Below are 14,036 nucleotides of genomic sequence, written 5' to 3' on the forward strand. Positions count from 1 at the left end.
AATGCTACATGTCAGGGTGCAGAAACTGAGATACTGTGTCCAATGATATTTTTATTCCTTCCCGTTTTGAAATTTGCAGGTGTCTGAAGAAGTATCGACACTTCTGCTACCTCTTTGCAGTGGGAATGGATGGTCTCTGTTGTCTTTTCCTGCCAGTTCTCCAAAATTTCCCCTTGCTTGTGCCCTTTTCATTTACCTTTGGCTACTTTGATGGAGCCTATGTAACACTGATCCCTGTTGTGACAGCAGATGTAGTGGGAACCTCTTCCTTATCATCAGCATTGGGTGTCGTGTATTTTCTGCATGCCATACCATATCTAGTGAGCCCGCCTGTTGCAGGTCAGTTCACAAATGACTCTCCTATAATCTCATTGCTACTCCAGATTTACCTGTGGATCAGAGCAGAAGTGTCCAGCATTTAGTCTAGAACTGGTCAAAAAAGGATATCAGTGTCACAGTAAATATATTATCAAATTTTAATGACTGTTGTCATGTTTAATGACGTTTTGATTATAGCCTTTGGGAAAATTAAAATCATGGAAACTTTGAATGTCTCATATTTACCTTTTGATGGACTATCCTCTTTCTGTGGAAGTGTGTGTAGTGAAAGATGAAAGTGCAGGGCAAGCTAAACCCAGGTGTGCACCTGGTGGAGTTAGGGCTTCCCTACACAATCTCATCACTGCTGTGAAAGAGGTTTGGCTATTCAGCTCAGGGCTGCTCTCCTGCATCTTGTTTCTGTGTCCCCAGAGAAGGAGAGGACAGAGCCATCAGGAGCAGCACCAAGCACTGCATCAAGCTAAATACTCTGCTTAGCAAAATATCTGACAGCTGAGAGGCTGTCTGGAGCTACCTGAGTAGGACGATGACATTGTATAAAGGTAGCACTACATGTTGTTATGTGCTTCCTTGCCCCATCTTAGTAGGATTAGCAAAAATTTACAAAATCTTACAAGAAAAAGAGGCTATCTGCCCCCCCCTTAAATAAATAAATAAATAAAATAAAAAATAGGACTTACCGTCTCTCTCTGTATTGATGCTGAAAGAGAGATTGGTGGCTAAGAGTAAATACTACATTGCTGCTTGATTTTCAAGCTATGTATTTTTCAACATTTTGGATAAATTACAGTTAGGATATTTTTCCTTTGAACTAGTCAGAATGATACAGAATGTTTCTGTATGAGGATCTCATGTACACAATATTTAATCCCATGATTCCCTAAGTGTATCTCAAGACAGACACTTAAATCAGTGTGTATGAAAGTTATTTATTTAGTACTATAGTAATGACTGCTGTGCCTTTCCTTATTGGTTTGACCTCTGAAAAGGAGCCCATAAAAACCTTATTTACTTGTGAATATTAAAGTCAAATTCCTTCTTCTCTCACCCCTGAGGTATAGTGACAGCTATGTTTTATATGTGTTGTTTGTTTGTACTGATATGTGGTAAAACTGCATCAGTGCTGCTGATCACAGAATTTGTAAACTATCAGAAGCCTGGAAACTTACCAATTTTTTTTTTTTTTTTTTTTTTTTTTTTTTTCCCTGCAGGTTGGCTTGTGGATACAACTGGCAGCTATACTGCATCATTTCTCCTGTGTGGATTTTCTATGATATTTAGTTCAACACTGTTGTGCTTTGCAAGACTAGCAAAGAAAATCAAAAGAACACATTTGCAGTCACTTACCAATGATACTAACACCAAACAGCACATCTGGACAAATGGAGCAATAGCTTATTCCGTCACAGGAGAATTAGACCAAAAGGATGTTGAATTTTTGGCTGCTGATACAAACAGCTACAGCAACAGATGACAAGTGCCATCAAGATTCAGCACAGCACAGCCAGAGGTGGCTGTGTGGTGTTAAGCTGCTGAAGATATTCCACCTGTGAAACAAAGCATCTCCCAGTTAGATTTTTCTGTCATGTTTGAGTAGGCTAAAATCGACATACAGCAACAGTAATACAAAGTTAATATATTAATAGCGCAGAGCTAGATTTAAAGTGAAGAGAGTTTATAGGTGCAAGTGTTCAGATTTGTTTCTACTGCAATATGTTGGCTCTACAGGTAATATCAAAGATGATAATTGGCTATAATCAAAAGTAAATTATGATGTAATCAGTCAACAAATGAACAACAAAATTTAAGTTTAAATTATTTTTAAAAATATTTAAACAATGTTGATGAAATAAGCTTTTTGGTATCTTAGTCGCTTATGTTTCAGGGGACTATTTATAGAACCCACCAAAAACCTTCACAATTTATTCATTTGTGTAAAACTCTGCAAATAACTGTTTCACATGCCAAAGTTATTTTATAGAAAATCTGTCAAGAAGCCATAGCTTGTGTTGAAAGCATCTCTGAGGCAGCTTTATTTTTACAGTATGTCTAAATTTTGTATGCGAATTACAACTTCATTTGAAATACGTTTTTGAGCTACTTTCCCAAACCTCTGCTGCACCAGGATTTTAAGGCAGCCATCACTTTTTTTTTTTTTTTTTTTTTTTTCCTGGAGATCATTAAAGCCTGAATTTCTAAGCCTTGCCATTCCAATTATTATCCTCAAGCAAGCCACTTTCTGGGAAGGTGGCAGAGGGGCTGCGGCTGCGGTGCTGCCCGCGATGGGGGTACGTCTGTGCCAGGAGATGAGGTGTGCTGGCGACGGAGCCTGCTTTGGTGGCATGAGCTGGTGGTGGTGCCAAGGCAGCCCGGGAGGCCAGGCGGAGAGGCTCGTGTTTCTCCAGATACACCGTCTCTTCCTTCGGTGAAATCAGCGGTTGTTGAAGGAGAGTGTGCAAGCAGGTAACTGAGAAACTGCTTGCTCCGCAGGCCGTTAGGAAAGAGGATGTTGGCAGACAGGTTGTTCCTCTATGTTGTAGTGTCAGGGCTGTCTCCTTCTTAGGATCCAGGAGCTCTATCTTCAGGTGGTCCAAATTACTCATTTGTACCAGCTGAAGAGCTGATCAGGTCATTTGTCATGGGTGGCCAGAAAACAACAGCTGTGATTTGTTGATGATTTCCTGCTACTTGTGCTAGCAAAATTCTACAGCTGGCTGCTTGGTAAATGATATAGCCTGAATGTACCTCGTGGGATAAATTATTGATGTGATGATTTATTGAATAGTGGGATACTTCTGCATTTCCAAAATGAAGTTGTTGTCAGAGGAACTTCACAATCTGAAATGCAAATCATTTCTCTATTTTGATACTGTATAAAGCATTGTTCTGTTCGTTAGTAAGTTGATCAGAGTCCAAATATTTTCATCAATGCTGAACTAGTAGCTTGATAATCATCTACAATGTATTATTCCACTCAGTGCCTCAGAAGGGAAAGCAACATAGACTGTGAAGTTGATTTAGATCAAGTGTAAAAAGAGCACAACTGTAAGGGCATGATGTATTTTTCATATATAAGAATAGTATGTGTGTTAAGTAGTTCTATTTTTCATGCGTATTTCCAATGTAACATTGACACTGTTTGACTTCAGTTGGCAGTGTTCAAAGCGTTTATAGTCCAGTCCAGAAATCTGTTCCAAGCAAGTGGCATGATTTATGTGCACACAGAACACAGATTAAGAGAGCGAGTGTAAAACCTGCTTAAAACTAGTAGCATGGCTTTATTTCAGCTCTGTGTAGCATCAGGTTAGAGCAACCAAGCTGGACTGGATTTCTACCAGATGTCACAGGGCCGATGGCCCAGGGCACCCCAGGTATCTGCATAGGCCAAAGATTTCCCCAAATGTGCCTGCTTCTCTTTGCTGAACTTCTAAAAGGCAGCCAGAGTGGTACACGCTGGAGGTGTTTGGTGGGAGAAGCACTCTTGACCAAGGAGTTCCTCTGTGGGGGAGCTCTGTCTTCAGTGCCAGGCAAAGTTGGCCCATCATTCTAATGACTTTGGCCCATGGCTTTAACTTATTTACACCTGGTTTGTGTATTTTTCAGAAGCACAGCTTTGGGACTCCTTCATTTCTTCCTAATATGCTTTTAATTTGTTCACAGTGAAGGTGAGAGGGGCCTCTAAGTTTGATATGGACATGCAGGTAACAAACGGAAATGAGTATTTGCACCAGAAAAATCTTATCTTGAATCTGAACTAATATTCAAAGCCACTAGAAATATTCCAATCTGAATTTGGAATGTTGCTAACATCATTCTTCAGGCAAGATTCTGATTGTAAATATAACAGAGCTGGTTAACTTAGCCTAAAAGAGCTGTTTTTGAAAGCTGAAGTTCAAAACACCTGCATGCCAAAGAATCCGGGAAAAGTTTTCATCATCCAGACTGAACTGCCTTTCGTCTTTCCACCAACTTCCGTTTGCTAATGAATATTTCCCATAAACTACCCCCAAAAGAAAACAGAACTCATAACATGTCATTGCTGCAAGTTTGACTTGTGTCTGGACCACATTTTCCTTTTGGTTTATGACTGTTTTTCTGGCTGAAGTAATCTGTAGTCATTCTTCCAGGTTTGTGCAGCCATCTTTTTGTGAGAACAGGAGCAGAGGGGAGGTGCTGTCTTTTTCAGTCTGTGCCTGTGAGGAAGGACCATTAGCCTGAGTCAGGACTGGTGAGACTATTGTATCCTAAGGAAAAGTAAAAGGCAATTTCAGTTGGTGTTGATTTGTTTGTATGATCTTGGGGTGTAATCTGATTGTGACTCTCGTGACAGTAATAAAAAATATCAAGAGACCTTAAGTTTTGTAGTGAGATACATTCATTAAAAAAAGAAAAATAATTTTCCATAAGTATTCTATAATGAGTTAGGAACACTGTATACATTAAAAAAAAGTCAGTTCCATTAGTGCTTATTAGTGATGAAAATGTCATTTTAGAACCAAATGCAAAAGTTTCATACCAAGAAATAAGGAGGAGTTTGGTCGGTAAAGAAGATATATGATTTCAGTAAGTTACAAGTCACTGCTGTTGTTAATGAAATTTTAATTACTTTTTTTAAACCTCATGACATGTCAGCAGTTACTCATGCCAGAATTACGTATTATGAAAGAATTTTGGAATAGTAATATATACGTTTATACCCTATTAAATACTACTGTGTAACAAATGATTAGTGTTTTCAGATTTTTTTTTTTTATTTCAAGATTTTTTTTGTAGGCATTTCCATTTGTATGTTTCACTTAGGATTAACACTTACCATTAATTTTTGTTTAAAAGAACTAATTCAGCAGAAAACGTTTGCTTGGAAACAGAACTATATAGCAACCACATTCAAGCTGTTCTCCGTACAGGATACGCTGGCGTGGCGCAGTGCAGTGGTAGGCAGAGCTACCCGAGCTACCCGTGAGTAATTAGCCGGGATAACACTGCCCGTTCCTGCTAGCCCTGCTCAGCACTGGTGAACTTCACCTTGGCTGGAGCGCTGCCCCGCCGAGCCCGTATAGCTTCCAGGGACAGCCTGGTCTAACCCGGCGTGAGCAACATCTGTCCGAGACAAACACGTGGATCCTACCTCAGACGGATCCTGCTTGGAATAATACTCTACTCCACACAGTGAAAGTGAATTCAATGTAAGTAAGTGCATAATATGATCCTTAATTGTTTTTGTTGTTGTTTTTAATTGATATATTTGTAAGTCTTTGGACAGCTCTGCTGTTCTAATTTTGTGTTTTGGCTCATAAATGAGTACTCCATTGCGGGGTTGTCTTCACTCCTTTTTTTCTTTCCTGCACTGAAAACGTAGACTCCGTTGAGGTGTTAACACTTAATGTGAATGAGATGTGTTCAGTCCCTGCGTGGCTGTGGGGTTCGTCACTGTGTGCTGCGTTTCATTTTGTCTGCTACCCAAAGCTCAGCCTCTTTTTCCTGGGTGACCATGCCAGGCAGTGCAGCAGCACCACCCTGCGGGAAAGAAGTTCTTCGCGTTTTCGAGATATTAAACAAGGGCTGGAAAACAGTGTTTGCCCAGAGCATCGCAGGGTGGTATATCAGGGTCCATCGTAACTCTCCAGAGCCTAAGCAAGGCAAGGCACGATACGTAAGAGATCCTGAATTGTGGGGTCTCACTGTGATTTGCTTCACTGTGGTGGAGACTGAACCTCTCTTGACTCGTCATGTAAATTTTAGGCTTGCATTTTTCTCCTTGGAATATTTTATTACTTCTTTTTATTTCTGTAAGGCTTACTTCCAGGAAAGGGGCAGGATAGGCTCTGGTAGCAGGGTGTGGAGGGGAGCAGGGAAGTGTGCGAATGCAGTGTCAGGAGCTTCTTGAATTCCTCCCTGCTGCCCCCAGGAGGGTTTAGAGGGAAAAGGTGTGGATATTAGGTACCTCAAGATTGATAAGGGCAGTGACGTCATCTAATGTACTGTTTTGCCCGCATAGCCAGTGCAGAGTGACAGAAAATCGCCAGTTCTTGACTTCAACCCTAATTTTGTTCCTTCCAACTTTCAGGACTGGCGTGTCAGTCCTGCTCCCAGTCCGTCCTGTTCTCCTCCCTCCCTTCTCTTTCCCTAGGCAGGGCCACCTTCCTCTGTAAGAGGAAACCTGGCAGGTGCATAGAAAACGAGGACCCAGCTTTTTTTCTTTCTTTCTTTCTTTTTTTCTTTCTTTCTTTCTTTTTTTTTTTTAAGGAAGGAGTTGTGGCTAAGTGTGTTACATGCACTGTTAGGCCCATCGATCGTCCGGTCTGTGCACAGGGCTGCCGTTTTAAGGGGCAGCAGCATTTCAGGGTGCCAAAGGCAGAAGTGTACATCCATCCATCGTGAGAGCAGGCTGCTTGCAGGTTAATCGGGAAGTTTAACTGGGCTGTTGCCAAGCATGTGACTCGCAGTTATGCCTCCTGGTGCTTGTTGTCCCCAAAACGTGCACGTTAACCTGGCTCCTGGGCTCTGACACCAATTTGCTTTGTTCTACGCTACCAGCAAGGGCTCAGAAATGTTTTGGAAGTGCAGCATTAATTTTGCACAAGCATTATTATATGTTGTACCAAGGTGGAGTACAACTGAAACAGAACAACAGGTTGTAAAAATACTGCTTTTAACTGGTAGTCTGAAGACAATCATGTTCTCCACAGAAATAGCACTTATTTTCCACATGTTCTGTTCATCCACCCCCTTTTACACATACATCTTGTATTCTGTTTTTTCTTTTGCCATTGCTCATGCAGTTCTTTGCTATAGCTACACTTGCTCCCTGTGCCTGGTGCAGCATGAGTCTTGGATCTGACCCTGGCAACTATGGCCGCAGAGAGCCGCCTCTTCTGCATCTTCCTTCCTCTTTGAATGCTTGCTGTAGTGGTTCCCAAGAGCATGGGTTGGGCTGAACTGGACAGATATTATTCAATGCAGAGTTTAATTCTCCAGTGGAACACCTCTGAAGCCACCTTTGCTGAGAGTCCAGGGAAATAAATGGGGCTATCTGCTGACCCTTTCATATCTCGTCAAAACTTTATCCCTGTTGCTTTTTAAATGGCTGTTTCTATTTCTTTCCTCTACTAACATGAGGATTGGCATGCAGAAAGACACCAAAAGCAACAGTTCATTGATGCCATGCTCTTTAATAATTCACAGCAGTAATACACATTTTATAAGCTTTCCAATGTATTAGCCAAATAAGCATCGAACAACATATGAAGTACTAAACAAAACAGATTTCAACACAAGCTATTTCTAAATAACATTTTAAAGGGAATTTTTATTGACATTTGGAATAGTATCAGAAATATTCAGTGCACTTTAGTATCATCATGCCTTTCATGCAAATAGATTAAATGTTACAGTACTACCATTCCCTTTTTCTCAGTAGAAGATATGGTTTCTAACTTAGAAGTTCTGTGTCCTTGAGGTCACAACTTGAATGTAGCCTTTATAGAAATGTTAGTATTGAAGAGCATTCAAAGCTCTTGAATGTTAGCAAGCATACCCTTAGCTGGCAAATGAAGAATCAACACTTTCAATTTCTGTATTATCACTAGAAGGTGATGCTACTAAGTCCTTCATCTAGTTGTAATTTCAACCTCAAAAAAATTTGTTCTGAAAGTTTGTTGAAACTTTTTTTTTTGAGGGGGGGTGTTGTGAGAGAGAATTTTTGTGAGCTTTAGATTCAGATGGAAAGTCGGAGCTTGAGTAATGCATTCTGATATTCTTCATTTTCAGGATCCAATTCCAAGGATTTCTCATAGCACTCAATTGCCTGCAGTTTCTCATTGTTTAGTTCATGAATGAATCCAAGTGTGCTAAAAGCTGCTGCATCTCCTGAACCTTTCAGAATTTTCTGTTCCAACAATTTCTGCAGAGCAATTTTGCACTTATTTCTTGCAAAGGAAGAAAACTCAATTTTCAGCACATCTGTGTAATATTTAATAGCTTCAGATTCTGATTTCCTATGAAGATGCTGAAAGCGTCCATAATGGTAGTAGAGTTCTTGTTTATCTGCACAGTGTAGATTTGTCATTTGAAACACTTTCTGAAATGTCTCTTCTGCTTCTTGATACTTACTTGCTTCTGCATACATATTTGCTAGGTCATTGTAGGCAGAAAAAAATGTTGACTTTTGCTCAGTCGCTCTTTTAAAATGAAAAATGCAAAGTCGAATGAGTTCTTCCACTTGCCCTCTGGGGGGATATTTTGTAGCCTTTTTCAATTCAAACAGTTTTTTTCTGTAGCAGATCCCCATCTGATGGTGCAAAAAGCTACATGTTGGTGTCACAGCTAGGCCTTTTCTCAACAACTCCAGTGATTTAGCCAATTCTCCTTTTCTTCTATAAAATTTAGCAGCATATCGCAGAAAAAACGGGGAATCAGGAGTGTTTTCCATTGCTTCTTTTATGTATCTCTCCCCTTCATCAACTAGATTTAAATCCTGAAGTTTTAATGCAAGTAATGCCACAACAGAAGTATCATTTGGATTCAGTTCCACTGCACGCCGCAGGTGCTCCAGGGATGAGTTTTCATACTCATCATTTCCCTGATACATATTTTCCAAACGATAGATTGCTATTGCATGGCCGGCATTAAATTCTGGGTTGTCGGGTTCTTTCTTCAGAGCATTTGCAAAACACTCCTTTGCTCTCTCATAGTGTGTTCTCCCAAACTTTAGTAATGCCCATCCTTTCTCAGCATAAATCTCTGGAAGGTGAATCTTATAGCGAGCAGTACTTGAAAGCTTTTTGCAGGTGTCTTCCACTTTGCTTAAATAGGTTTGAACTTCTTTGTATCTGTCCATGTGGTAGTAAATCCAGGCATAATTCCCCCAGGTAACAAGACTTCTCCTGCCAATTTCATTTGGATGTTTTTTTTCAATTTCTTCTTCCGCTTTTTGTAGATTTTTCAGGGCATCCTCATTTAAGTGCTTTAGGTGACAAACATACGATAGCATATTGTAATTTGTAACATTGGATTTTGTGAGTGGAAATTCAATCTGGTGGCCTGTTTTGTCCTCTAGACTATCTACATCCACATCCTCCTTCAGCAAAATCCATGTAAAATGACATTCTAGCTGCAGCAGGATGTTCTTCAAGCCATACTTGGAAATGATACTAGAAGAAATCACAGAAGAACTTACTTATATCTGATCTGCTTTTGGCTACTGTTCTTTTTAAATCAGGCATGACATACTTTAAAAGCAGGCAATAATTCAGTTGATAGCCCTAGACAACAATACTTCAAGTAAGCCAAAGTTGTGGGAAGCCACGATTCTAAAGAGCTGATTAATTGTTCTAGTAATTCTTGCCTGTGTAATTGAGGTCACATGTTACACAGCGAAAGATTCTAGATGTCTTAGAAGAGGGTCTGTTTCTACTGTAAAGCTGGAACACCTTAGGAGTCTATTTCTGCCCTTAAAATATTCACTGAAGCCTACCCAAAAGAGCTAATCAAATAAAAGCTTCCCCCAAGAACTGGAATTTGGAATTCCAGTATTGGAATTTTCCATATCTCTGTACATTTTAAAGTTTGTATTATAAAATGTATTTTGAATTTCCTGAATTTGTAAATGCTTGTTTGTTGGATCATAGCAGCATTTTTATGTTCTGACAGTACTGATGAATTGATATTTAATTTGTTTTCTGTAGCTTCGATGAATATTATTACTTCCTGTAATAGCTTTTTAATAATATTCTTGTTTCTACTGATTTTATCATTATATTATTTTTTGTATTTTTTATATTTTATGATTATAGACTACAAAGATTTGCTTGCATTTTACTCTTGCTTTCTGTTTATTTTAAGCACATATGTGGGTGTTAGAGGCCAAAACAGGTCTGCCCTAGAATCGTGCCATGTCCAGCAAACCTTGCTTGCTTCTGCCTACTTGCTTTTTATTCAGAGTTGTGTTTCTTGTGTGCCTTTGATTTGAAAACAGTCATCTCCTGCACCAGTGACATCCATATTTAGGAGCTGCTCTGGTGTTTGGAACATGTCACGTCTCTGCTGGCTTCATGAACTATAACCTCAGAATATGGAAAGACATATTCTATAAGAGTATGTCCACATAGAACACGGGAAGACAATATGACCACTGTAGTTGTGGAAAAGTTAAGGTGTCAGCACCAAAGCTCTCTGTCAACTTTGTTTTTGTAATGTAAAATGCTTTTGTAAGCAAGCACAGGTTTGTTTAAGTTTTAGCTTCCTCTGCATGATGCTGTGTGGCAACTCTCTTGCTCTTCCAGTCTTCCAGATCAGAACAGCACCAGGCTAAAGAGTGGGGCAGCCTATGATGCAGAAGAGCTGTAAGCTGTGGCTGAGATTTTGAAGAAGTAATTGCCTAATTGTAGGCTTCTAAAGCCATATTTACACATCAGAATTTTCAAAAGCTTACATTAACAATGTAGAACAATGATAAAACAGGATGTATTTCTATAAAACACCTTTTCTTCCTTTGTTTCTATTGTTATTTTCGTAGGTAGTGGGTATTGGAAAACAGTTTGAAAAGGATATGAACTATGGCATGCAACTGCATGGCCATAATGGCAAAAAAAGAATTAAATAAAGAATCCCTTCTTTTGCCTGACCACTTCTGGTACATGCTGTCTTACTTCTGTTTACCAGTATTTTCTTTATCTTCACTGCTTTATCCCTTAGGCTTTTATGGAACTTTTGCATGATGGGAGATGAAACAAAACTTGAGAATCCTGATTCTATTTGGGTTTCATGTAAAGAACTAGGATTTAAATATTGTCTTAGGTGGATTAACCACTACATTTTAAGTAATGTGTTCTAAAAGCAGCAGCTTAGGCTTTAACATGCGCTGAACTGGACATGCGGAAGTTAGGGGTACGTAGCTCCTATTTGACCAGTTTTGCATGTGTTAAAGTCCATACTGTCTTGTCTATGGACAAAAGCTGTAGAATGTCTTTGAATCTGCTGCCTCCCTCAAAGGAGGACGTACACACAGTTTTACAAGTAAGACTTCTAAATTAAATTCTTGTTAAAAAGATTTCTTTGCTTTCCCTTTTGTAATACCTAGAGGATCTAAGAGTCTGTAGAATAAAATGTGTGATGTTGCACAATTGGAAAATCATGCAAGTGAAAACCTGAAAGAAAGCTTAGACTTCAAAGAGGAGAGAAAAGAGTGGAAAGACTGGAAAATGAGGAGGAGGCAAATCAAGGTGGAATTGAGAAGCATAAATAATCTTTAACAAAGAAAAGAAAATATCTTGAAAAAAACTTTGAAAAATATATCTTCTATAAAAGTAATCTCCTCTATCTAACCGATGTTTTTCATTGGTATTAGCAACAGTGCTTAATTAGAAAACCATATGTGAGGAAATTACATTTCCACCAGGATGAAAGGGAAGTAGGGTAGGTTCTTGCTACTAGTACTGCCTTGTTCCAGTAAGAAACTTTGGCTACAAGTGAATGTCATGGAGATATTGTGTCCCAATTCAGTAAAATATTCCAAGAATAGCTTGGAGCATGTATATGGTCCCATTCAATTCTTATAATAAAATTAAATATCTGATTTTGCACTTTCTGCTGCTTTCTGTTGCCTCAGCTGAGAACCATAAAACTGAGCAGTGAAAACAGCAGTGGAGATTAATTAATGAACAGATATTCTTGGAAAATGAATATTCACGAATAAATCATGAAAACAGATTTATGATGCGAATTAAATACAATTTAGCGTAGTTTAGCATATAATTTCTAAGTGCTGCCATTTTCAAAATTGTCATAAACATCTTGGCTTTGTTGAATTTGAGTGTGTGTGTGTGGGGGGGGGGTGGCTGTCTTCAGAAAATGTTATCCTTCCTCTTATGCTAAAAAATGCAGTACATAATTTGCACTATCTTGTTTACTATTCCTCACAGTATTAGAAATCAGAAAGTAAATTCTCAGAAACACCAGTGCCAAACACTCATCTAGCTGTTCACCAACTACTAATACGAGCTATATTACCTCATCCATGAACTGCATGCAGAGATTTTCTCTCAGTTTTGTTTACAAAATAGAGACTGGCCCTTGTCCTAGAAGCAATAACACAACAGCATTCAACAGAATCCTTAGTTTATTTTGATTCTCTCAGTAATTGATTCTCCTTTTTTTTTTCCTAATGTTTGGTCCTCCAAGTCCTTGACTGCTTCAATTTTTACTCATAATAATAACTTATAATTTTTCACATGGCATGAGAACACAACGAAAAGGCAAGCTGCAAAGGCTGGGCTGCTGACTTACCTCATGGTTTTCCTTCTCTGGTGGCTGCTCTGGAGTGGAGTTGCACATCAACATGCAGCAGAGAGCTGTGCACGGTTGTTCCTTTTTATATGCTCTCGTGCCCACGTGATCTGTGTGGAAATTGCTGGGAAGCTGAAAGTGAAACTTCGAGTGTTCTCTGAACTGCCTAAAGAAGCTGAAATAGCTGGGAGTAGGGAAATGGAAAGTTATGAGTCACTGTGCTGTGGGGTTTGTTTTGGTTTGGGTTTTTTTTTCCATCCTGGCTTTATGCCAACTTCTGAATTGTGCTGCAGAAAAAATGGCAACAGCTTTCAGTAGCTCCGAGCATTTACTTTGCTTAAAATCCAAAGATATCTACAGTAAGGAAAATGTTTCAGACTAATGTAGTTTGAACTTGATACCATTGTGTAGGCTAGGGAATGGGGTCTCCTCTCCCTTCTGCCTCTGCTTATGAATCTTTGCAAAAATTTGTGCTGCACTTTAGGCCCCTAGTTTAAAGGTATTGTGTCACTCAGCATTGCGTTTAGGATAAAAAGAATTCAGATTTGTACCTCAGAGATCCTCAGGTACTCCAAGCAGCTTCATTTAATATGTGTTAGCAGATTGTTTCATTTGCCCTTAGGCTAGTACCATTTTTTAAAGGTGCAGGAGTATTCCCAAGTGTAAGTCAGTTATCTCCTAGACCTGCTGACCCTCTGAACATCCATTGCCTTTGCTATAGGTGTAAATATTGCCAGGGTTCCTCTAAAACTGTCCAAAACACAAACCCTTAAGGACAAGAGTGTGTTGGTCATAGGGACCAAGCTATAGAATAGATTTCCAGAAGAGGTGAGGCTAATTCTGAATAGTTTTTGTCTAGGCAGTAGGATTTTTCTCTTTAATGAACTTTATTATCAGAACCAGAATACTTGCATCAGTTATCTTCATCCTTTCAGGAAAGTAAGGAGGAAATAGCAAAGCAGAGGATGCATTTAAATCTATCCAGGACTGTTCTGCAACCTGGAAGCACACTATGGGAAGATGGGCTTACAGACATGTTGGCAAACAGATTTATAGTATATGTAGAAATAACTAAGCCTATGTAAGTAATTTTGAACATTTTTTTGTTAATGCCCAAAGCATCATGAAAGGGACTTGCTTATTGCTACAGCCAGTGCTGAAATGAAGATAAACCAATGGCACACGATATAAGAGACAGCAATATATTTGCAGTGTGTTTGTGAAGAAGGGTGGAGAAGCCACGCAGGCCTAGATCTGTAGCTGCGTGCAAGGAGCCCCAATGCAATGCTAAAGAGGGTCGTGGGTGTGAGGAGGCCATGAGGCATTTCAGAAGGTTTGATTTGGTTTTCATGTGCACCATTGTAATCCTTATAGTCTTGTAATACATTATTGCTGTTGCTAGTATGAGGCCA

General features: G+C 39.3%; 2 protein-coding genes across 2 annotated transcripts in view; one reads left to right on the forward strand and one right to left on the reverse strand.

The window, feature by feature from the left end:
* Positions 1-4,695, forward strand: part of SLC16A12 (solute carrier family 16 member 12) — a 37,561-nt gene extending 32,866 nt beyond the window's left edge. The window contains exons 6-7 of the mRNA XM_062579581.1: positions 80-339; positions 1,551-4,695. Of these exons, the coding sequence (XP_062435565.1) occupies positions 80-339; positions 1,551-1,813 (523 nt within the window). The 3' untranslated portion in view covers positions 1,814-4,695. The remainder of the gene's footprint in view (positions 1-79; positions 340-1,550) is intronic.
* Positions 4,696-7,491: 2,796 nt separating this feature from the next.
* On the reverse strand, positions 7,492-12,695 carry IFIT5 (interferon induced protein with tetratricopeptide repeats 5). The gene is made up of 2 exons (XM_062579580.1): positions 12,625-12,695; positions 7,492-9,491 (listed from the first exon to the last, which is right to left on the reverse strand). Exons 1-2 carry the CDS (start codon positions 12,627-12,629, stop codon positions 8,057-8,059), a joined length of 1,440 nt encoding a protein of 479 aa, XP_062435564.1. The 5' UTR covers positions 12,630-12,695; the 3' UTR covers positions 7,492-8,056.
* Positions 12,696-14,036: the final 1,341 nt, after the last annotated feature.

Source organism: Rhea pennata, chromosome 7, assembly GCF_028389875.1.
Source record: "Rhea pennata isolate bPtePen1 chromosome 7, bPtePen1.pri, whole genome shotgun sequence".
In the NCBI taxonomy this organism is placed as follows: Eukaryota; Metazoa; Chordata; class Aves; order Rheiformes; family Rheidae; genus Rhea; species Rhea pennata.